Genomic DNA, 24,220 nt, shown 5'->3' with positions numbered 1-24,220 from the left:
TTAAAAAAAAAAAAAAGAAAGGGTTTTTTATTTTTAAGAAAGTTTTTAAAAATTATGCTACATTAAAATTCAGAATGTTTATCAAAACACCCCACGTAAAAAAGAAAGAAAAAAAATCTCAAAATGAAAGCTATTTTCAACAAGTGGAATCAATAAAGAACTAATATCAAGAATATTTTAAAAAGTCTTCCAGATCAATCATAAAAAATGAGAATTTAAGCCGGGCGTGGTGGCGCATACCTGTAATCCCAGCACTCGGGAGGCTGAGGCAGGAGGATCGCTATGAGTTTGAGACCATCCTGGGCTACAAAGTGAGTTCCAGGCTAGTCTCAACTACATAGTGAGACCCTGTCTCAAAAAACCAAAAAAACAAACAAACAAACAAAATGAGAACTTACGTAGAAACAGAAATGTAAATAACTAATAAACGTATAAAAGGTGGTTAGTTCGTTATTAATGGAATGCAAACAAAAACCACAAAATGCTATTTTACTACCATTAGATTAGAAAACATGAAAATATGACAATACTTAATTCACCACGGGTATAAAGCAATGGAAACATAAACTAATGGTCAAAATATAAACAGGCACAGTTACCTTGGTAAAAAAGTTGGCATTATCTAATAAGTGAGAACATAAGCAATAGAAATGAGCCTGCAATTCTTCTAGGTCAGTATATTAGGCTTCAAAAAACCCTTGCACAAGGCGCAGATTTAGCGCAGTGGTTCTGCCAACTGCCTCATAAGCGCAAAGTCCTGAGTTTGATCCCTAGTACCCCCCACAAAAAAGAGGGAAAAAAAAACCCTTGCACCAGGGCACAAGAGTGGTACATGAACAGAGCAACACTGTATTTTACAGTTTTGTTGCAAACTAGAATCAATCCAAATGCCCATCAGCAAAACAGACAAATCATACAGATAAATTATATTCATAATTCATATAGCAGTGAATAATAATAATCTTTCTTTTGGCTTTCTTTGATCCCTGACAGTGTGCCAAACATAACTCTAAGCATTTTATATTTAAGTCACTGACACTTTTGACAAAAGCAGTTTTCACAAAATAGTTAACATGGAGTAGGTTGAGGAGACAATAGGAGATGAAGTGGGAGAAGTTTTTGGACTTGGAGGAGGTAAAGAGAATCATGGAAAGGTTGACTGTATTTCGTAGAGATAAGAATGATACACTAAAGAAGAAATTGGTGCTACAGCTTAAGAGAATAATCAAAAAGCAAAGTCCTCGAGCAGATGAGACAGCATGGAATCCAGAATATTGTACAAGAATGAAGAGTAATTAATGTAATCTCTGAAAATGTAATTAAATAAAAAATAACTGCTTCCACATATTTACAATATGAGTGCATTTAAATGGCACAGAACACATTAAATCTGATCACTTTTTTGTGGTACATTTGGACAACTGCCATCTTAATGTCTAGTTCACTTTACCATCTTTTACTTTCCCTTTAATTTTTTTCACCTTTCACCATCTGTTACATTGTTCAAATTTTCAATATCCTCCTCTTACTCTAACCCCCAATAGCTTGTTTAGAATGTTTAAGATTATATTTCTATTGTTTAATTGAACATACATACTCTTGTACAAAATCTATATATCTATTTTTTTTTAATTTTGTTCTGGGAAACAAAACAGAACAAAGGGAAGGGAAAGGGGTGAAGTAATGTTTTCTTACCTAGTGTCTGAACAACTGAGAAATTTACTGTCAAAAGTTTCTGAAGGGTCAGGGAGTTAGCTCAGTGGTTTCGCTGCCTGCTTTGCAAGCGCAAAGCCCAGAGTTCAATCCATAGTACCAAAAAAAAAAGTTTTGCCCTTCTTTCTACAATGATCACTCAACCAAATCACATAAAACAAGTTTCTCTAAAATGGATACTGAATATTCTTCTCACTACAAACTGTCTAGATGTTACTAAATATGTGGTGTTATGAAGCACAAACAAGAATGTTAGCAAATGGCTCAAGCATGTGTATGAATACTTATTTTGCACACCACCATCTATCAGTCACACTGCATCACTGGAGCTAGAGTATTCTACACATTTGTTTTAAGCTCAATCCTGGCTGTTTGCCACACATCTGCTGTCATTAGGAAAATTAAACTAATTTTACTAAAATTTGAAACATCGAAATGCTCCTTAAAACTTTAAGGATGCCCTAGCAAGTCTGCTTCTTAACGAGCTATTTCTGACTTTACCATGTGATTTGAATTATTCAAAAGTCAATCTCAAACCCTTAAGTATACAAATTATCTCTCAATCAAGCAATTACTTGGTGTCTATGTAATGGCTAACAAGATGTAATTTGGCCTAAGCAAATCTTGAAAAATAGAGCTCAAAATAAAACTGTCGATAAACAATGTATTTCTAATATACAAATAAACTAACATTTTTATTCCAGCCACTGAAGATAAAAGAATCCTACTGAATGTCAACTTTAAAGGTTCTGCACAGTGGAACCAACATTCAATAGATTTGCCTGAGTGTATAATCATTTAAGAATATATTTTGTTATATATTAAATAATATATTAATATATTTTACCATTATATTATTTCATCATGTTTTGTCTTTACTGTGCTCTACTAAAACATGCTTAATTCTACAACTTAGAAACTCAATACATTCTCCATTCCTTCTTGCTATAATATCCAACTCTTAATATTTATCTCAGCAGTTCACCATCATAACAAGAGATGGAGAAGAAACTACCTAGAAGTCCACAGTTAAACCCATAAAAGGGTGGGCTTAGAAAAAAGAATGAAAAGCAGACCTTACTGACATGAATAAAGTTTCTCAGGAATCAATAAGATCTTCTGGGGCCAGGAATTTAGTTCAGTGGTTCCACCGACTAATTTCAAAGTGCAAGGTCCTGAGTTTGATCCCCGGTACAAAAAAAAAAAATCTTCTGTGAGCCATCTAACTAAGAGAAAACTATCTTGAGATGTTTATTCTTCAAACATTATTCTACTCTGATACTAACATTATTCTAAACTGATACTATACACTCCTTCTTCACCAGCCATTCCTTTTCAAGTCTGCTTTGCAAGCTGCATCAACTTTTACTCATTTGGGTGACTTTGCACTAAAGATCTTATCTCTTCCTTTTTAACCACTCTCCCTGCACTGTCTTAAACTCATGGCTTTAGTAACCATCTGTATGTAGCTAAAACCTTTTTAATTTTTACCTTCAGGTTAAAATTCCAAACACTCCCTCATTTACAAATATTTTTTAAACCCTATGTGCAAACCACTGCTCTAAGAACTCAAGTTCCTGCTGTCATGAGGCTAACAAGCATAAAATGAAATAAATGAAATACTAAAAATATCAAGAGGGTTACCTATGCAGAAAATCATAGGAATATTAAAGATTGGGGGGATACTTTAGTTTGAGGATTTAAAAACACCTCTGTGCAAACCTGACATTTAAAATAAGTGTTAGCTGGACAAAGTGGCTCACACCTATAATCCTAGCACACTAGGAAGCTGAGGCAGGCAGAATGCAAGTTCAAGAATATCCTAGGCACCTTAGCAAGACCCTATCTCAAAGAATAAAAAAGGGCTGGGAAGACATCTTGGTGTGAAGGCCTTGAGATTAATTCCCAGTGTCATAAAACAAAGATATGAATAATCAGAAGGGGTTGGCCATGTGAATAGGGGCACCTGGGCAAGAGAAAGTAACTGGAGCAAAGGTCCCACAAGAAGAACCAGCTTACATTACTGTCATATTGTATGCCTAAAATGTATCAATAAAATTAATTAAAAAAAGAACTACTTAGTATTTCTCTCTGTCTGTCTGTCTCTCTCTCGGGGGTACCAGGGATAACACAGGCAGCGGCATCACTGAGCTAAATTCCCAGCCCCCACCTTAGTATTTCTAAGAACCAAAAGGAGACTGGCTGAAATATAATGAGCAAGTAAGAGAGTAATAGGAGAAAATGGACTCGACAATAAAGGACAGAACAGCAAGTAAGGACTTTGAGAGCCAGGATAATGAAAGTTTATTTTATTCTAGTAGCCTAGATTTTGTTCAATGGATAAATGGAGCTGATAAAATTTTAATGAACATGATCTGTTTTTAAAAAGATCACACTGGCTATATGAAAAATGGATTAAAGGTTGTCAAGAGTAGAAGTGATCCCAGGGAAAAGGCTATTGCAGTAATCCAGCAAGGAGTGATGGTATTGTCACAGTAGGACAGTAGTTTTGTTAAGATGTGTGACATCTGAGATTTGTTGGATAACTAGTCACCTACTGATCACTGCATCTATTAATGCAGTGCCTGTAATCCCAGTACTCAGGAGGCTGAGGCAGGAGGATCGCTGTAAATTCGAGACCAGCCTGGACTACATAGTGAGTTCCAGGTCAGTCTCAACTACATAGTGAGACCCTGTCTCAAAAAAATTTCTCATTAAGTACATACAGTTTAGTTGTCCAAAACCTAATCATTATCATCTCATTAAGATATATTCTTTGATATGTCTAATTATAGAAATCAATGAAATCATCTATACATTTGCCTGATGCAATAACCAAGCATTGTCTTTTACTCTTTCTAAATGCAACTAATACATCCTAATTGTTCAGTTTTTAAACCTCTTGATTTCATCTCTTCCTCTAAAAAGAATTACCACTAGCACCACCTCTAGACCCTCATTTGTATTACTGCTGTTAGTCACCTTTACAATCATTAGCCATTCCTCACACCAGTAACTACTTTTCATCGTGTCCCTTGAATGATACCATTTTAGAAAAAGCTTCCCTAACCACTCAAGACTCAGGTATCCCTCCTATGTGCTCCTGCAATACACTCAATTTCCCCATCCCAGTACTTACCATAAAATATCTTTTGATTTTCTGCTTTAGTAATGGAGACTATAAACTCAGTCATTCTCATTTATTGCCATATTAAATTAATAAATAAGCGAATGAAGGGCTCCTTTTAATGCTGCATTACAGCCTAGATACCTTAAACAAAACATTTTTAAATGTATCACTAATCCAGGGGGGGAAAAGAATTCAAAAAGGACACAAAGTGAAAGCAGGACCGCTACAGACTAAAAGCACAACAAAGCAGCTTTTCCCCTAATAATTTCTGTTGAAGTTTGTAGTTTTTGAGCTTCTACCTCCATAGCTGCAAAGGATATGGGCAACCAGAGAATTAGGCTGGCTTCTACTCAAGATGAGGACTGAAACAGGAGATATCCAGATAATAAAGCCACATACAAGGTATAGTTGTGAAGAGGAAATAAATAATAATCACAGAAGAGAACAGTAAAAAAAATAGTCCTGCTTCCATTTTGGTGGTAAGTAGCAAGGAAGAAATAAAACACTCCCCTGTAAATCCTAAGGACAAGTCAACCTTCATACAAGTGTGCAGTGTAAATTTGGGCCAACAATTGTGGTCTAAAATATCTAAAGCAGGGCGGAGATTTAGCTCAGTGGTGCTGCCACCTGCCTCACAAGCCCAAGGACCCAAGTTCGATCCTTGGTACAAATAAATAAATAAATAAATAAACAAACAATGCAATATTTAAAGCAGAGAATTTGATTTAATGTGGTCTCAAGTTGTGTCCCTATCAGCTAACTGAAGAAAAAGCAAATCCTTTGTGCAAAAACACAAATTCAATTCAGACAAACATAAAACAGTTTCAAGACAGAAAAACTGCATGGAAAATAACCAACTCACAGTTACAAAACACAGGCAAGGCATCACTAATGGGAGCAAGAAAGGGAAGAAAAAGGTAATATATAGTGAGAACCAAAAAGTATTCCAAAGCCAGGCGTGGTGGTTCATGCCTATAATCCCAGCACTCAGGAGGCTGAAGCAGGAGAATCACTGTGAGTTCGAGACCATCCTGGGCTACATAGTGAGTTCCAGGTCAGTCTCAATTACATAGTGAGACCCTGTCTCAAAAAATAAAACAAAACAAAACAAAATTCCAATTTTAAAATACAAAAAAATTGAATAAAAATCTGAACAAATAAGCAAAGAATTAGAGACCAAGGAAAGATTTCTTCATATGAAATATATCACACTGTAACTAAAAATATACAACCAATTAGCAGACTAGAAGAAATCGGTGATCTAGGTAAACCTGAGGAAATAATCTAGAAGGCAAACTAGAAAAATTTAAAAAAAAAGAAAAAGAAAAGAAAAGAAGACAGAGGGATTTAGTTTAGAGACATGGAAAAAGAGAAGATCTAACATATTCCTAATTGGAGTTAGGGAGAAAGATAATAGGCAAGCAGAAAGGATATCTGAAGAAATGATGGCAGAGAACTGTAGACAGAATTCCCAAATTATACAAAATACCAATCCTCAGATCCAAGAATCCCAACACATCTCAAGCAGAAAAAATACAATGAAATTTATACTTAGTCACTAAATAAAACTGTCATTTATACACACACACATCACCAATTTGTGTGTGTGTGTGTGTGTGTGTGTGTGTGGTACCGGGGATCGAACTCTGGTCCTTGGGCTTGCAAGGAAGGCAGCAGAACCACTGAGCTAAATCCCTGGCCCAACACACACAAAATTTTTAAAACAACGGTAATTAAATTTTTAACAGAAAAGATAACAAAGGCAGAATATAATAATGGAGGCCAAAATACACTGGAATAACATATTAAATGTGCCTTTGCCACCAAAGATCCTCACCTAAAGAAACTTCTGTAGAAGAAAAGTGGTTAACAAATATTTTAAAATCTAAACAATAATGTATACTATATAGAAGAGAAAAGAACAGAATAGATACAAAGTATTAGTCAACAGATAACGTTGAGAGACAGTGATCAGAGCTAAAGCATTCTAAAGTTCTTTGTAGTTTTTTTGGTACCGGAGATCAAACTCGGGACCTTGAGCTTGTGAAGCAGGGGGCCGAACCACTAAGCTAAATCCCCAGTGCAACTTTGTAGTTTTTAAAATGAAAGTAAATGTCAGTTTTAGACTTTGAAATATAGTCAGAGAATAGACAAATTCCAAAACAGTGTGTGTATGTGAATGTATATAAGAGGGAATAATGTAATAAAAATTCCTAAAGCAAAAAAGGACATAACTACACATACAACTGTAAACAGAATATTATGAACTTTATACCAATGTATTAAAATTTTAAGTGAATAAATCCCTAGAAAAAACAGCTCACCAAAATCAGCAATTCAATACCTCCTACAAGGAAAACATCAGTCTAGCTTTATCAAATATTCAAGGAACAAGTAATTTTTACACAAAACATTCAAGTATATATGTAAAAAAGATTTTGAAAAGATTTATACATACCTGTTTCACCAAAAGATGGTACTTTTTCTACTCTGAGAGTTTGTGACCCCTGTCCTTCTTTCTGGATATTCGTAGAGTACAACTTTACTTGGCTCAGTGTACAAATATGTGGGTAATGATGCGTGTATGCAAAGTTTCCAAATGTCACTAAATTCTGCCATTCTAAAAGAAAAAAATCATTTTTATTTCAAATCAACTCTCAGCTGCACAATTAACAAGCTGCCTTCTCTTCAGACAATATTTTAATTTTCTCTAATTTGTAAATTTATATGGAAACTTTTAAAAATATATCGAATAAAACAATCATTTATTCAGCTGTCCTGAAAAGTGTCTAGGATATAATATAGTTTTTATTTTGTATGCTAGTGACATGCTAAAGTTATTTTTGGCATAATGTATTTTTCAGAATAAAAGATGGGGTAGGGAGGGCAAAGAGGCCTTCCTAGTCAAAACTTATCCCATATTCACTTTCTACTAGCTGAAGATTTAGTCCTCTTTCACCTCACAATCAATAAGTGAATTATATTCATTAGTCATTCATAGTCACTGATCCTTAATCAGATAATGAGATCAACATTTGGTAAGATGTCTCCATATGGGGAAATTCTAACAGAGAAAAGAACAGGAGACTAATTGCGAAGCACTTCAGCTACCGCATCTGGGGTGACTACAGGATTTTTAGGGCTGCAACACAGAAGGAAAATATTTTCCACAGTTTACCAAGTGATAGAAAAGTGAACTTGTCTCTACTCTCCTGTGACTCTCTTTCTCTTTTTTAACTATGAGTACTTAGAATTCCCCTTTTTGAAAGAACTCAAAAAAAATTTTAAGATATATTAATGAAATCATACCATTGTAAATAACCCAGGTTTTCCAAGAGTGGAAGAGTGAGCATTTAAGAGCTAACATTTTTCTAAGGGCTTAATAATGATCTAAAACTTTGATTCATGTGTGTGCATATGCAGAAGTATATCTTCTGAAATAAAGAAAAATCATTTTTTAATGGTCCAGAGGATTCATCAGGAACTTAAGTTATTGTGAATGTTGAAGATAATTTGAAGAGCATGAAGGAAATCAGACAAGTAGTCACTCAGTCACTCAAGTTTTAGGCGTAGAACTTATTTTCTTGGAAAATTTCCTGAAATAAATTCTTTCACATTTTTTTGTTTTGTTTTTGGAAAATCATTTGAGGCTCAGTATGTTTTTAGTCATTTTGCATCTTTTTTTTGAGACAGCATCTCACTATGCAGTTCAGGCTTGCCTTGAACTTGTAATAAGCCTTCTGGGTCAGCCTCCCAAGCGAATCCATTTCTTAAAGGCTGAATAAGACAATATAAGAATGGAAGATGCCTGCACATGAAGTATGTAAACTGCTAATAAAACTAGTGAAATAGGGGCAAAGGCAATTCTCATAAGAAACTCATGTTCCAGAAAAGCATCTTCTTCAATATGGCAGCCTCGTGTTGACTTTGCAGACCTATTAAAAATATCTTTTGAATTATTAACTAAGAAGGTAATAAGCCACCAACACTTATTTATAACCTACTGATGAGACACATCTGCAGTTTGTGCTAAGGTGTTTGTTTGTTTATTTATTTGGTACTTGGGATAAAACTCAGGTCCTTGCTCTTGTGAGGCAGGCAGCCGAACCACTAAGCTAAATCCCCAGCTCTCTAAGGTGTTTAAAGAGGAATTACTCCTATCTTCAGAAAATGACTTATCTCTATGACTTGATGTTAGACTTTTTCAAGGTTCTCATTTTTTAAAATATATGATTAAAGAGAAGTCCAAACATATGCAAAGGTAGAAAAAAAGTACATAAACTTTCACATACTCATTGTCTGCTTTCAGCAATTACCAACTCATAGTCAATCTTATCTTATCTCTACTTTCACCAGTATCTCCACATCAATATAATAATGTGAAGCAAATTTTAAACATAATGTCATTCATAGATATTTCAGTAATGTATGTCTAAGAGACAAGAACTGTAACAAAAATCACACCATCATTACAATTTCTTTAAAAGTCCCTCAATATAACATGTTCAATTTCAAATTTCCAGTTGTTACAAATGTTATAGCTTTTCATTTTTTATGTGAACAGAGCCAAAATGGTGCACATAACTGTGATTGAGATGTCTTTTAAACTACAGAATACCTTTTTTTTTCCCTTTTCATTGCTGGGGATCAAACCCAAGGCTTCATACATGCCAGGTAAGCACCCTCCCATTGAGCTAAAACTTTTCCCTAAAAATGTCTTTTTTTTTTTTCTTCTTGGTACCAGGGATTGAACTTGGGCCCTTGCACTTGTGAAGCAGGAGGCGGAATCACTGAGCTAAATTCCCCAAGCCCCCATCCACTGCATTTTTAATCTTGAATAAACCAGGTTGTTTGCACTGAACTTTTGTCCTAGACTAAATTTTGCTGATGGAATTTTCAGGGTTCTCAACCTATTCTTCTATAAGTTCTATAAATAGATGGGTGTAAAGGCTTCTTCTGAATTCAGTTTTATAAGGACAACACCTTTTAAGTGGTGATGAGAATCTCACAATATGGACTGGAAATGTAGCTCAGTGGCAGAACACTTGACTAGCACTCTTCAGGCCCTGGGTTCAATCCTAGCAACACAAAAAGGAAAAATAATTCTGGTTGTTACTTTGTGATCATGGAGTATCTATGCTATTCAATGCCTAGAACCATGTATTCATGAGGTGGTTATAAAAAATGTGACATCCTAATTTTGTCATGTTTTTGTCTATTCCTCTTTGAAGAGACAATTCCTCTCATATTTAATCCAACAGTATGCCTTATATAACAATAAATGCTTTCATTCTTCCCCCTTACTGACCAATTCTCAAAACAGAAAGTTTATTCATTACCTACACTGGTGACACATTTTTGGTTTGTGTGTATATCATTACAATTTCAGGCTGGAGATAAAGCTCAATGGTAGAGCAGCTACCTAGCATGCACAAGGTCCTAAATTGAATACCCAGGATTCGGGGGGAAATCTTTACAATTTCATAGATTTAAACATTATTTGCTATAGAATTTCAATCCATTTGTCATTATCCCAAATAATGCTTAAATTGTCCCATTTTTAACCAGTAAGTGTGTCTTAAATATTTCTGTCCTACTAATCTTGGATTGCCTCCTTGCTATTTTGAAAAGTCCTTAATTTTTAACTTGTAGAATTTTAGGTATTAGCAACTTTAAAATATATATTTGGCACTAATACAAAGATGAAAACTGCTTATATCCTAAAAACTGTTTAGGACCATATCTGATTGAACAAATACCATATTTAATACCATATAGTAGTATAAGCCACCATTAGCTGAATTACTGAATTTATTAATTCTAGTAGGTGGAATATAGAAAAATATATTATTCAGTATTAATGCCCTTTCTTCAAAGTAATATCTAAAACAAGGTGCATAAAGAATATTAATCTTTAGTTTGATACTGTTCTACTGGAAAAAGACTTATGCTATATATTTAAAGGATATTTTGCATCAAGATCACTGAGCTATTTGTAGCAATCACAGCAATCATCAGTGTAGTCAAAACATATTTCTGCTTTTATTTTACTGCTTTCATCTCTGTATTTTCTAATAACCACTGATACTGATCACCAATTCTCTCTCTCCAATCTGGTTCATCATCTACCACCTACTCTGGTTTTCAAAGAAAATCTGGCATTCATATTTAGACTATAAAAATAATTCCTTTCCCCCATAAATCTCTGATTCTCCAATCTGGTTCATCATCTACCACCTACTCTGGTTTTCAAAGAAAATCTGGCATTCATATTTAGACTATAAAAATAATTCCTTTCCCCCATACAAATCTGCAATTCAATCTACTACATATGTTGCTTCTGCAACAATATAACTACAAACAAAAAGATTCCTTGTGGTTTGAGTTTATTTCTAGCTAATTTCAAGACCAAAGTAAAACTTATATCCTAAGTCTTCCAGATGATGTCTCCTCAAGATACTATTTCAGGAGGCCCACCCCACAATTTCTAAAGCACTGACATATTAAAAACTAATAATCACTATTCAGTACTTGCTTTTAAAGCACTTACAAAGTACGATTTTAAAATACAAAATCATATAGAACACAAAGACTATTCTTCACGGTATGACCTATCACAGAAAAAAACAGAAACAAATATTCCCGAAGAGAAGAATGATTAAGTTTATTGAAGGGTCCTGTATTTTCATTACTTATTAAAAACTAAACTTTTAATAAAAAGGAAACTGGCTGGGGATGTCGCTCCGCTCCCCAGGCAGGAAGGTGGATGGGAAGCTAGGAATATGGAACACTCACAAAGTTACATGGGGGTGGAGAGGGCAAAAGACTAATGCAATGACTTCAACTATATGATGAATAAAACAATCTAGATTATATATAACTTTTATTTCTTATATTTTCCTATATTTAAAAATGTCTAGAATAAAAAGAAACTAAATTGCTAAATTATCTGGAACTTCATCATAACCTGTGATACAATGTATGCAATATTAATACATAGGGTAAGTATAGTTTACTTTCACCCTTTCAGCTAGACAAAATCGCAGGAAATCTGGCCTATTCATCTAGCCTGAATAATAAATAAAAGTGTGAATAAAAATGTGACTCAGCCTAGAAAACTATAGCTGAGTAAGGAACAGGTCATCCTCTTTTTCTGAATCAGAAACAGTATGAAATACTGACTATTTCCTGTACTGCATCCATCCTAGGATGCTCTTCTACTGTCTTCCTTAATTCTTTTTAACATTGGCTTATAAAAAGGTAAACAATGAAAACATCAAACATATTGAGGATTTAACAAGTACCAAACATTGTGCTAAAAGCTTTAGATATACTGTCGGATCTTATACTAAAAGACATATCTCAAATCCACCTATTTTTCTCAAGCTCCACTGCTATCATGGCTTTAAAACAACTGTGTTGGGCTCCACAACTATAATAATCCCCTATGATCTCCTTATCCACACCCATTATCCACACAGCAGTCACAGTGGATTTTTTTTTCACTTTTCTCATATTTATTCCTTTCCCTTCAAGTCACAGTGGATGTTTAAAACTTGTCTTTTGTTTTTAAACCTACAGCCTAGAAGGCTCTAACAACTCTCAAACTTCATCCCATCCTACTACACTTTACCCCAACCGCTGCAGATTCCTTTCTGCTCCAGAACACTATTCATGGGTCCTTTCCTCTGCCCTGCCAGGATAACTCTTTCCCCCACACCTTCTTCACCTGGCTTGCATCTCCTTTGCCTTAACACAGCCATCATATCTAACACTCATCTCCAAAAAGGTAAAATTCCAGACCAGCACATCTAATGAAATAACTCTTCTTGGCTTTTTAAACCCATCATTCCTTTTCTTATATAGCACTTTAGATATATTTCCTTATTCTGGGTACCTGTGCAATAAAGGTGGAAACTCTGCTTCATTCAGCACTACTCTACCACAACAATGCCAGGTGTCTGTTTGCTGAATGATTCTCACTCACATATATCAGCCACATACTGTAGTTAGCTCCAGTTTATAGTTAAGTATAACAAATTGTAGCACGAACTTAGTGTACACAGAATCATCCCATCAGTCTGCCAAAATGGTCTTGTAACTGTAAATATTCTGTTATTAAAAGAGATTTGAGGACAAGCGACCTCTGCTGGGGATAAAAGTTAAATTCTCATTCTACTTGTGATAATAAATGCTAGATTAGAGACAGGTATTATACACAAAGGTTTAATTTCTATTTGTTATTTTAAAATTCCACTTTTACTAAATTTGGATTTAACCTAAACCATGTATCTGTCAATCTGGCATGAAATATTCAAAGAAACACCTTCTCATTTCAAATTTTTGTCAGATGAGACAAAGGATAAATATATGAAAAAAACAGATATGTGCTTTATGTAATGTAGAAGAATTTTTTTTTAAAAGGACGTGTTTACTATGGAAACTAGTATTTTTATATTTGGAAATACATGTTCTTTGTAGATTGCTTGAAAAATATAGTGAATGAAAAATATTTTAGAGAAATTCAGCATTAATATCACAGTATTTACTATATTTTTTACAGGTTTATGTAATAATACAGCAAAATTTCCCATTTCCCATGTCACTATTCTTCTAAATTATTATTTTTTTCAAAAAAAAAATTGCATATAGCCGGGTGTGGTGGCACACGCCTTTAATCCCAGCACTTGGGGGGCTGAGACAGGAGGATTGCTGTTAGTTGAGACCAGCCTGGGATACATAGTGAGTTCCAGGTCAGTCTCAACTATATAGTGAGACCCTGTCTCAAACCGCCCCCAACAAAAAAATTGCATATATTACCAGCCACTAATAAATAACAAATATTTCAGTTTCCAACTCTTAACTATAACTGAACTGCCAAATTGCTATATAAATTAACTCATATACAATTTTAATATGTATATGATCACATTCAAATCCTTTGAAATGGAATTGTTAGATCAAAGGGCATAAAGTTTTAAAAGTTCTTTTTAAGCCGGACATAGTGGCACAAGCCTGTAATCCCAGCACTCGCGAGGCTGAGGCAGGAGGGTATCTGTGAGTTCGAGACCAACCTGGGCTACATAGTTAGTTCCATGTCAGTCTCAACTGCGTAGCAAGACCCTGTCTCCAAATAAATAAATAAATACATTAATTAAAAGTTCTTTTTATAGAATAACTTCTCAAAACACTGTTGAACTATATGTTCCCAATTAGTAGTAAGAGGGTTCCTGTTTTCCTGTACCCTCAATGTGGGTATCATCATTATAAAACCTTAGCCAATACAAGATAGGCAGTAAAAAATTCTTTAAGTGTGTATGTCCACACTCCTGAGAACACAACTTTGCATTTCTATCGGCCACTGGAACTTCTTTACAGACTTCATTTTAATTTCCTTTGCCATATTCCTACTAGAATACACACCGGTCTGTAAAACTTTACAAATTAGGGATATTAGTCATTATATGTTGAGCATTTGAAATGTGGCTATCCCAAACAGAGATGTGCTATAAGTGTAAAATACAAACTGGATTTTGAATTTTGAAGGCTAATACAAAAAGGAGATTCACAATAGCTCAATAATTTTTTATAATCATTGTATGTTAAAATATTTTTAATATATTGGGTAAAACATACTAAGATTAATTTAATCTACTTTTACTTTTTTTCCTCCAATACTGGAGACTGAACCTGGGTACCACAGTGAGGTACTCATGGAGCAATGAGCTACATCCCAAGCAATGTTTTATTTTTTTGAGGCAGTCTCACTAAATTGCCCAGAGGGGGCTTGAATATGTGTTCCTCCTACCATCAACCTCCCACATAGTTGGACTTAAGAGGCTTGAACAACATTGCCCCTCTATTTTTACTTTTTAAAATGACTACCAGACAACTCAAAGTGTGTGTGTTTGTGTGTGTGTATGTATGTGTGTGTGTGTGTGTCTGTGATTTAATTTCCTCATATTTCTTGTGGACAGCACTGTTCTTGATTCTTTTTTGTTCAGTACTAGGGATTGAACTCAGAGACTTCACACAACCTATTTTTCCAGCTTATCTATTTCTATCCTAGCCTATTCTAGCCTATCCCCCTATACTATAGACAGGATTTCACTAAGTCTCTAAATTGCCCAGGCTGGCTCAAATTTGCAATCCTCTTGCTTAAATCTCCCAGAGTGCTGAGATTACAGGTGCACACAGGAACACCCAGGCTTTTCTTCCCTTTAAAGCTGTTTCTCATCCTTAAGTATTCAACTAAAACAAGTGTTTCTCTTAGAAGCCTTTCCCAGCCACAGACATTTCAGCAGCAAAAAATGAAATTTTATTTTTTCCAAAGAAAAATGTGTTTTGGGACTTTTTTTCTCCAACAGTTCTTATCTTTTCTCTTCACATGCATTCAATTTAAGTAGTACTCTTTCTTAAGTTTTGTTTTTCTTTTTTCGGTACTGGGGATCGAACTCAGGACCTTGCACTTGCCTGGCAGGTGTCAGCACCACTGAGCTAAATCCCCGGCCCTCCAGTTTTTAAATTTTACCAAAATCATGGTTGCCTTTCAGAAAGTATTTCAGTATTATTGAAACAAAATTTCCACAGAATTATTTTTTAATCTAATAAATGTTTTTAAGTGTGAAAGCACATTTTAATTTTTTGTGGTAATAAACATTCCCAATATCTTTGCAATGTCATTCTGACTGGTGAAACAAGTAATTATTACCTGTATTTCAAAGAGACAAGACAAAAAGTATATAATTGCCAGGCATGGTGGTACACACCTGTAATCCTAGCACTTGGGAGGCTGAGGCAGGAGGGTTGCTTTAAATTTGAGGCCAGCCTGGGTTACATAGTGAGTTCAAGGCAAGTCTAAACTAATAGCAAGGGACCATGTCTGCAGATGGGGGGGGCATGAAATTTTGACATGACACCTACAGAGGAGGGATTACAAATTACACCTTCAATTTCTTTTACCCACATTTAAAGGACAATTTAAATTTATTTACTTGGGGGGACGATTTAAATTTAACAGATACTATATGTACTTTCAATGTAAAAAGCCAAATTTCTAAGTTCATAGAAGCAATTATATTAGAATACTTGGGTACTTTGGAGCACAGCAGATAAGCACGTAATTCATTCTGTTCATCAGAGAACAAGTATACTTGTCCCATATACTGCTAATATGGGAAAACTCAACAATTACTCAAAAGTCCCAAGAACAATGATGTTAAATCCATTTGAAATGTTAAGAAGCTAAAAACTTGAATAATTGTAACTTCCAACTTCTACTGGGAGGTCACAAACACGCTAAAAGTTTTCAGTCATGAATTTTGAAGGAAAGTTTCTATAAATTCTGCATTCCCAAGAATCTGAGAGGTTAGATTAAGGGTGGATTTCTTTCTCTTTGCGTCTATTCTCGGTACCAGGCTACAGCAAAGACGAAGGTAAACCTGATTAGAATACTCAGGTTCAATGTTATTTGGGAACCTTTTGAACAATTTAAACTTGAGTCAGAAAAGAGTATTTTAGGAAGGACCAAATTTCTGATCAATCACCTCTTTCTGGGTTACAGTTCCAGTAGACAAATCTTCACCAAAAAGACTGTTCAGTGGAACTGAAGAATTCTTTTGTTTTGAGGTCCAAAATTGGGTTTATTCAAAGAATATGAGATGCCTTCAACTTCTTAAGAAAAAACCTTTTATGTGTGACAACCCCCACTCCTTTTAGGAAATTAAAAAAAAAAAAAGTTCAGAGTGTGAGAACAGAGAAAAAAACGTCTCAGCCAAAAGTGCAAAATGAAGGTTGAGCTCATTTTCAGTGAGCTCAGAATACCCTGAAACTTTGCGGGATCCGCCATTTCCACCTGACAGGCAGATCATCACGGACACCACGACACGCACGTAACGTTTTGTCTGGTACAAAGTGGTCGGCTTCAGAGATGGAAACCTGCCCCCAGCAGCCCAAAAATTCCAGGGGGTGCTGTGCTAGGGCTGCAGGCATGGCCAAGATAAGACGTGCCAGGAAAGACCCTTCAGAGATAGGTGGGTGGACCTTACAAGTGGAGACCATAAAGGAAGACCGTGGGGTTGGGGAAGAGAAGCTGATGAACAGCGCCAAGTCCGACCTGGGCCGTTCGGCTTCCGCGGAACCAGAGGCAGGCGTGGATACTCACCCTGGCGGTCGCTGAAGACGCGGACCGCTGCCCTGCAGCTCAAACGCAGTCGGCACAGAAAAGAGCAACTGCATCTGTGGGCCGCAATGGCGGCGGCCAAGCCCGGCAACATCCTGGCGGGGCAGAGAACCCCACTTGGACACCGCCACCTGCCTCCGCGCCGCCGGCGGCACCAACTGACTCCATAGACTGAACACAAGCAAACGGCGACGTTTGCGCCGCCAGCCGCGGCCTCAGTGACCTGGAAATTGCAACGTCATTTACAGACGCCCGTTTTGGGGTGGCGGAAGTGACGTAAAAGATAATCGCGAATCCTGCGCCTCCCAAAACCAACGCCGCGCGCGTCGTAGGGCTTGGCTTCCGATGTAGCTTGGCTTCTATCTTGCTTTTTCGCACCCGTAGTTTGGCTCTTTCCCGGAAATTGTTTTGCAAATTGGATCTTAACCGTGAATTCCGGGAGAAGCGAGCTGGATGGAAGTGCGGCCTACTACTTTCTTTTTTCTAGACTCAAAGCTTGGGTTACGGTTTTGGAAAAGGAAAGAGGGGTGGGAAGGAACAACGCAGATCTCAGCCGGTTGTCAGAAACCCTAAACGGAGGCTGCCACGTGCTCAAAACTCTCGGAACACACGTTCTCCTTTTAATATTATTAGGAAGCCAGTGCCATCGAGGCAGGGACACGCTTTGGAATCTTCTAATCGCCTTAATTCTGGATCTCAGATTCTTGTCTGTAATATATTAAAATTACAAATGTTTTAATGTTTGTGATACGTTGGCGGCAAACGAAGTTGTAGCGATTTTGAAATAGTCTTGTCCCAAGGAAAAACCGGGGTAGTGTTCACCACGAGGCTTTTTCAGGTCTCTGTTCACTCGACTCTTTTTTGACACCCCTAACTATAATTGGCCTGGTCTTATCTTTTCATTTCCAAAGAATTTCAGCTATCCAATATAAAAACTTGATTTCCCTTTTTCTGAGATACCATTGGCAGTTACCAATATTTTTTGCGTTTATTAATTTGTCAAATTTAATATCGGCCGATCTTTCAATTCTTTTGCTTAAGAACCTCCGCATTGGTTTGTTTTCTATAATAGAAAATAATCATGTTGGAATTTATTTTTACATTGCTGTACCCAACGGGCTAAAACAATGCCTTACAAAAATTAATTGAATGTAAATTCGCCATGCGCATCCATAACCCGCTCTTCCTCAAGCTTTCGCCTGAGTTGGCTTCGGGGCGTCCGGCGCCTACTTTCACACCCTTAAGGAGGGTGGTGTTTTCGGCAAGCTTTCCCGGCTCCAATAACCCGTTCTTCCTCAAGCTTTCGCCTGAGTTGACTTCGTGGAGTCTTGGTAATCGCTCGTTCAAGTTTTCCCTGCTCCAATAACCCGTTCTTCCCCAGACCGGAGTCTGGGTTGACTTCGTGGAGTCTGGTACTCACTTGTTTGATTGACAGCACTAAGACCAGTTAAGAGAGTTCCTATATTTTTTTTTTTTTTAAAATTCTAAAAGTTTACCTTACGGGATGCCAGATAAATTCCAGCCGAGATCCTGCCGACTACGCCAACTGTCACGAGCACCGGTTTCACTTTCGGGATCTCGGCATGGAGTAACGACTGCGAGAGGTATCTCAGTTTCACTTTTCTCTTTATTGTCAAGGGCCACACAGAAGCAAGACCAAAATAGGGCGAACACAGCAATTGCCATAAAAGTATACATAGTGCCATCCCATTCTGCTAACAAGCAGTCTGGATGTCACCCCACTCACAACACATCATTCAGGGTATACGACCTGACAATCAAAGTCCGTGGCGAGGCTCGGCAGCAGGGTCGAGCTGCGACGTCTTCGGTCTCGAGTGGCAGAGTTCCGGATCCACGTAGTCACGAACACGGGGACCGGTAAGCGCTCAGATCAGGTCTCGTCTCGACATGGTCGATGGTGATCGGTCGGACGGACGACATGAGTGGGTTTGAGTTGGTCTTTTATATTCTTATAATTCCTTATCCTATCTTAACACACTCTTAATCTGAGGTTGACGCCTGAGCGTCTGTACATTACCTCATCGGGGAAATTCCAAACCTTAATCTTACTTTCACTGCAAACTCACACGTCACACTTTTGAGCTACTTAGCCTTATCATCTGGTTACCACAGCCTGTCAGCTGATGGCTGCTTGTAATGTCTGTCACATTAGTCTGTCAGCTCATGGCTGCTCACAATGCTCATTACAGACTACAGGCATATGTCACCACATGTGGCTGTTTTTTCACCCCACTCACAACACATCATTCAGGGTATACGACCTGACAATCAAAGTCCGTGGCGAGGCTCGGCAGCAGGGTCGAGCTGCGACGTCTTCGGTCTCGAGTGGCAGAGTTCCGGATCCACGTAGTCACGAACACGGGGACCGGTAAGCGCTCAGATCAGGTCTCGTCTCGACATGGTCGATGGTGATCGGTCGGACGGACGACATGAGTGGGTTTGAGTTGGTCTTTTATATTCTTATAATTCCTTATCCTATCTTAACACACTCTTAATCTGAGGTTGACGCCTGAGCGTCTGTACATTACCTCATCGGGGAAATTCCAAACCTTAATCTTACTTTCACTGCAAACTCACACGTCACACTTTTGAGCTACTTAGCCTTATCATCTGGTTACCACAGCCTGTCAGCTGATGGCTGCTTGTAATGTCTGTCACATTAGTCTGTCAGCTCATGGCTGCTCACAATGCTCATTACATTCCACCCCCTGACACCTGAGATGATCTCAGCATAAAAGGTGTCACTATTAGGGCCCCTCATTAACAAGAGGGTCCCAGCTGGTTGTGTAAAACAGGGGTTTACAAAATCTTTGCGGCGCATCTAATAGCTTTCTCTAGATGTTCCTCTTGTAATCAATGAGATCGGCTGATGTAACCCTTTTGGAAGATATATTTTTTTCATTTTTCTATAGATTCTATTATTCTCATACCAAGTCATATAAGCTGAATATTCAAACAATAAATCTTGCAAAACAGGCTTTAATAATGTTCTAGTACACCATGATTGTAATGATCCTGGAATGTATTTATTTTCGAAGGAGTTCTTACAATACCAATCACCCTCCAAGAGTTTGTGTGCTTCTTCTGGATCATGTCTAATCAAATTCTTGCATAGCATGTATTGAGGGTAACTGCCTTTACATATGTAGCATGCAAATAGGCTTGCTATAATGTGTAAGTATCTTTCTATTGGGTGGCTTTCTACCCATTGTTCTCCATGTTCCAGGAAATGGTGTAACAATAAAAGTAATCTGTCATCTTTAGCAATGCCTGACAAAAAGCGAGTTGAAAACTTATACCTACAAAAATGACAATACAATCTTTCCATTTCACTTCTAGAAATCAAACCCATATTTCTAAATAAATCATGTAACATTTCACAATGCTTTCTATAGTAATGTCTCAAGGTAATTTGGGGTCCTCCTTTTTGCATCAGATCACATTTTCGTCCAGATTCGTTGTATTCTCTTTTGTGTCGCATTTTCTGAAAAATAGCTTGTTTAAGTATATTTAATTTCTATGTTTCACTCTGATATTTTTTCCACATACTTCACATCGTCTCATCACATTTCTATGGTATGGTGTAAACTGCTGGTGTCCATTATGATAACTAAGTTGTAAGGAAAACAAATAATAATGATAATAAAATTGGAATAGCCAACAATTATAACAATACCAATCCTGCTCATACTTATCCTGTTGCCTTATCACTCTATGCATTTTTTGGAGCCTTATATTTCCTGAATCTTCTCTTTCTAAGTATTCTGAAAAAGAGTTTTAAGATTAAAATCATCAGGAAAGCTAATGAAACAATGTATAGTCCTTCCTTAATGTATTCCCACCAATGATATAGTGGTGTACATACAAAATCAAGCTGAATAAGTCTTGCCATAAAATCAAAGAAAGTACATTTCTTAATATCTGTATTCCAGGTTTTGGGTAGGATTGTATTTGTCCTTATCAATCCTACTAAATGATGTATTTCTTCCTGGGATCTAGTTAATGTATGTTGTTGTGACATTATTTTCTTATGTATGGAGTCCAGTTGTTTTTGATTATGTTCTGATATCTTTTGTATCTCCTGATTCTTCTTTATGAATTCCTTATAATGTTCTTGTTCTAGGTCTTCTAAGAATAATTTTGGTGTGCTATATAAATGAATTGATTGTATAGATATTTCTGTTACCCATGTTTCATTACCTTTCTGTAAAATTGAACAATTATGAATCATCCAACATCCTGGTGGTATTAGAATTTCTGTAGTTGTGTCATCATAAGTTGTTTCATTCAAATTTATGCAAGAAACTTTGGTGTCATTGTTAGTACAAACTAAAAATGTCCAGTCACCCATAGATTGTACTGTGTCTGTCATAGTTGTTGGTGCCAAACGTGTTTCTGTAAGTTTGGTTGTGGGCATGTGTGGGTACACAAAGGTGTTAGTGCCTAAACTATAACAATCTTCTTGTGGTACATATGCAGGTGTTCCATTTATAGATATAAATAGGAAATGATCTAATGGTGTAATCCATCTTGACTGTAATGAGCTCCAAGGGTCTTTCTTTTGTGACCATAATTGTGGTATAGGTCTCGTATGATACGCTGCATATGCATTGTCTAAAAAGATCTGCAGGACATTTATCATGCATATTCCTTCCTCACAAAAACTATGTTCTGTTGGGTCAAGTAATGATTGGAATTCTGGTGTTCTTCTTCCTAATCCTGTAATGAACAAAGTGTCTAGTTCTCTTATCATTTTATCTATTGTCATTTTATATTGCACACACATAAGACCATTGTGGTTTCTCAAAATCTGATCCTGTTGTAAATCAAATCTCCTATTTTGTTCTTTCCTCAAGATTTCTGTTTCTGCTCTCATTTGTTGAGTTATAATATTTAAGGCATCAATTGAATTAGTAAGAGCTGCTAATGCTTCTGAAGTCTGTATGTTCAACTGATTGATTTGTAAAAGCTGAGCTTTAATAGGTTGTATCATTGCTGCTGAAACTCCACTTCCCATAATTCCTCCAAGCAATGCACCAGCTAACACTGTTCCTATTGCCAATAATTGTAATGGTTTTCGTCCTATCTTGAGTGGTGTTGTGTACTGCAGTCTGGCAGTGGCTGTATCTAAGCAATAATTTGGTGGTGGTGTTAAGACTTGTAAGTCTATTTTCAATTGTACTTTCCTTGCTCTGGGAAATAGGATTAGTTTAGCTGGCGTACTCATATCTGGTACTATCATGGGTTCTCTTTTTTCAATTGTACTTTCCTTACTCTGGGAAATAGGATTAGTTTAGCTGGCGTACTCATATCTGGTACTATCATGGGTGCTTGTATTACTGTAGGTGTGTCATTCCTTGGAGAGTATAAATATCCTTGTGGGAAGTGTGCTGTGTACAATTTGTAAGTTTTTCCTGGCACTTTAATCTTGCCATATCTTTCTGTTCCCTTTGTTGTAATTCCTCCTCTATCAATTAATTTACCTTGGTGTAATGGTTTATCTGGCCATGATGAGTGTTGAATTGGAATGTACGTTACTAAATCCCAGTCTATTGTGAAAGTGTTATTCATTCCTTTTGGCTTATGTGCTATCCATTCTATCTGTTTCCATTGTTGTATTATTGGGTCAACGCCCCAGGTATTAAAATAATAGGAAAAACCTGTGTGTCTCAATTGTATCCCATGTCTAATATCAATATTTAATGTTCTGAACCATTTTACTGTTCTTGATATGTTAGTATAGTAATAAGCTCTAATCTTACTGTCATCGAGTAATCTCTTAGCTACTCCTTTTTTTAACAGCGGTTGAGTGGGTTCAGTGTCTTCCAACAATGGTAATACATAATCCACTTCCTCAATAGCATCTGTAATATTAACAGCTGGTTTATGAATTGCCATGTTTATATTTTTACCTAGGGAGACAGGTTCCTGTACTGTTTCCTTTTTCCTGATGATATTAGTAAGGTTATTGCTTTGTTTTTGAGACATGGTCTTGCTGTATATTCCAGGCTGTCCTTAAACTCACTGTGTAGCTCAGGCTGGCCTCAAACTTGCAGTGATCCTTCTGCCTCAGCCTCCCAAGTGCTGAGATTACAGGCATGCACCACAGTGCCATGCAGCATGGCTCTATTTTAAGAGAATCAACAGTCTTTTATACTAAGATAAACATAATCAGGGTGAACAAATTATCACAAAAATGGTAAGCAGATTTAACAAATGCAACTTTATGATATACATAAAGGTTTAACTTAGTATTCTAGTAAATGTATGTATTTGTTAATCTTTTTGAACAGTTTTTTCTAAACAAAACTAACCTAATGCTTTGGATTCTTTAAGTGGTTCTGGTTTCAACAATCTTTTTAATCTGTTTTCTTTTTGGTCCCGGGGATCAAACTCAGGTCCTTGGGCTTGCGAGGCAGTCACCAGAACCACTGAGCTAAATCCCCAGCCCTCTATTTTCTTATTCTAGATAGTTACACATCTTTTGTAGTTAAAAGCTTTTTTTCAAATTTATTTTAATGGCATAGTGCTAGTGAATAGTAATTCCTACCCTCTTTTTTTCTTGGGCTAGTTGGGATGTAACTTGATTCAGACACTAATTTCTCAAAACTTCCAGTAGCCTTTATTTTCCAAGTTAAGTTTGAAGAATAAAATGCTCTCACCTTGTTTAACCCTCCACAATAGGTATCACATAATAAAGTCTCAACAGACTAAAATACATTTGTGGTTGTTTTGTTTTCATCTACTTGTTATTGTACACTTGGTTGGATAGTCTTAAAATTTTACTGAAGTGCAGAATATTAAAGTAATGTCAATTTGGGAATTGGTTACATGAATTTCCTTTGACTCTGGGTTCTTACATAGAGATTTTACTTTGTGCTCCCTAGGAGACATATTCAGTAGCTGTCTGTGTACTAAACAGATAAGATTTCATCACCATAGAATATAGGGAAAGGGTAAAGGGCATTGCCAGAGACCTGGTCCTGGCCTTCTGCAAGCCAGTACAATGTGAGATAGGAAAGTGGGAATTAAAAGAAACAGACTTGAGAGAAACTGAGTCTTGAAGTGATCTAAACAGCTCTGGGCAGCAAAGACAAAGGACTCCCAGGACATCCAGGGTTTATTCATTAAAGTGTGGAAAAGGGGAAACTGGGCAGGCCTTGGCCACCTGCTGA

General features: G+C 36.7%; 1 protein-coding gene across 2 annotated transcripts in view; it reads right to left on the bottom strand.

Moving 5' to 3' along the window:
• Slc30a9 (solute carrier family 30 member 9) overlaps nucleotides 1-17,271 on the bottom strand; it is a 73,144-nt gene extending 55,873 nt beyond the window's left edge. The window contains exons 1-2 of one of the 2 annotated variants that reach the window (XM_010625158.3): nucleotides 17,007-17,270; nucleotides 7,302-7,463 (exon numbers count right to left, since the gene is read on the bottom strand). In XM_010625158.3, the coding sequence (XP_010623460.1) occupies nucleotides 7,302-7,463; nucleotides 17,007-17,118 (274 nt within the window). In that variant the 5' untranslated portion in view covers nucleotides 17,119-17,270. Of the gene's footprint in view, nucleotides 1-7,301; nucleotides 7,464-17,006 lie in introns of both variants that reach the window. The other variant, XM_010625159.3, reaches the window with a different exon arrangement.
• Between the last annotated feature and the right edge of the window lie 6,949 nt (nucleotides 17,272-24,220).

Source organism: Fukomys damarensis, unplaced genomic scaffold (genome assembly GCF_012274545.1).
Source record: "Fukomys damarensis isolate Sample0158 unplaced genomic scaffold, DMR_v1.0_HiC HiC_scaffold_35, whole genome shotgun sequence".
Lineage (NCBI taxonomy): Eukaryota > Metazoa > Chordata > Mammalia > Rodentia > Bathyergidae > Fukomys > Fukomys damarensis.
Note: the sequence above shows the minus strand (reverse complement) of the source record. Positions and strands in the feature narration are given on the sequence as shown.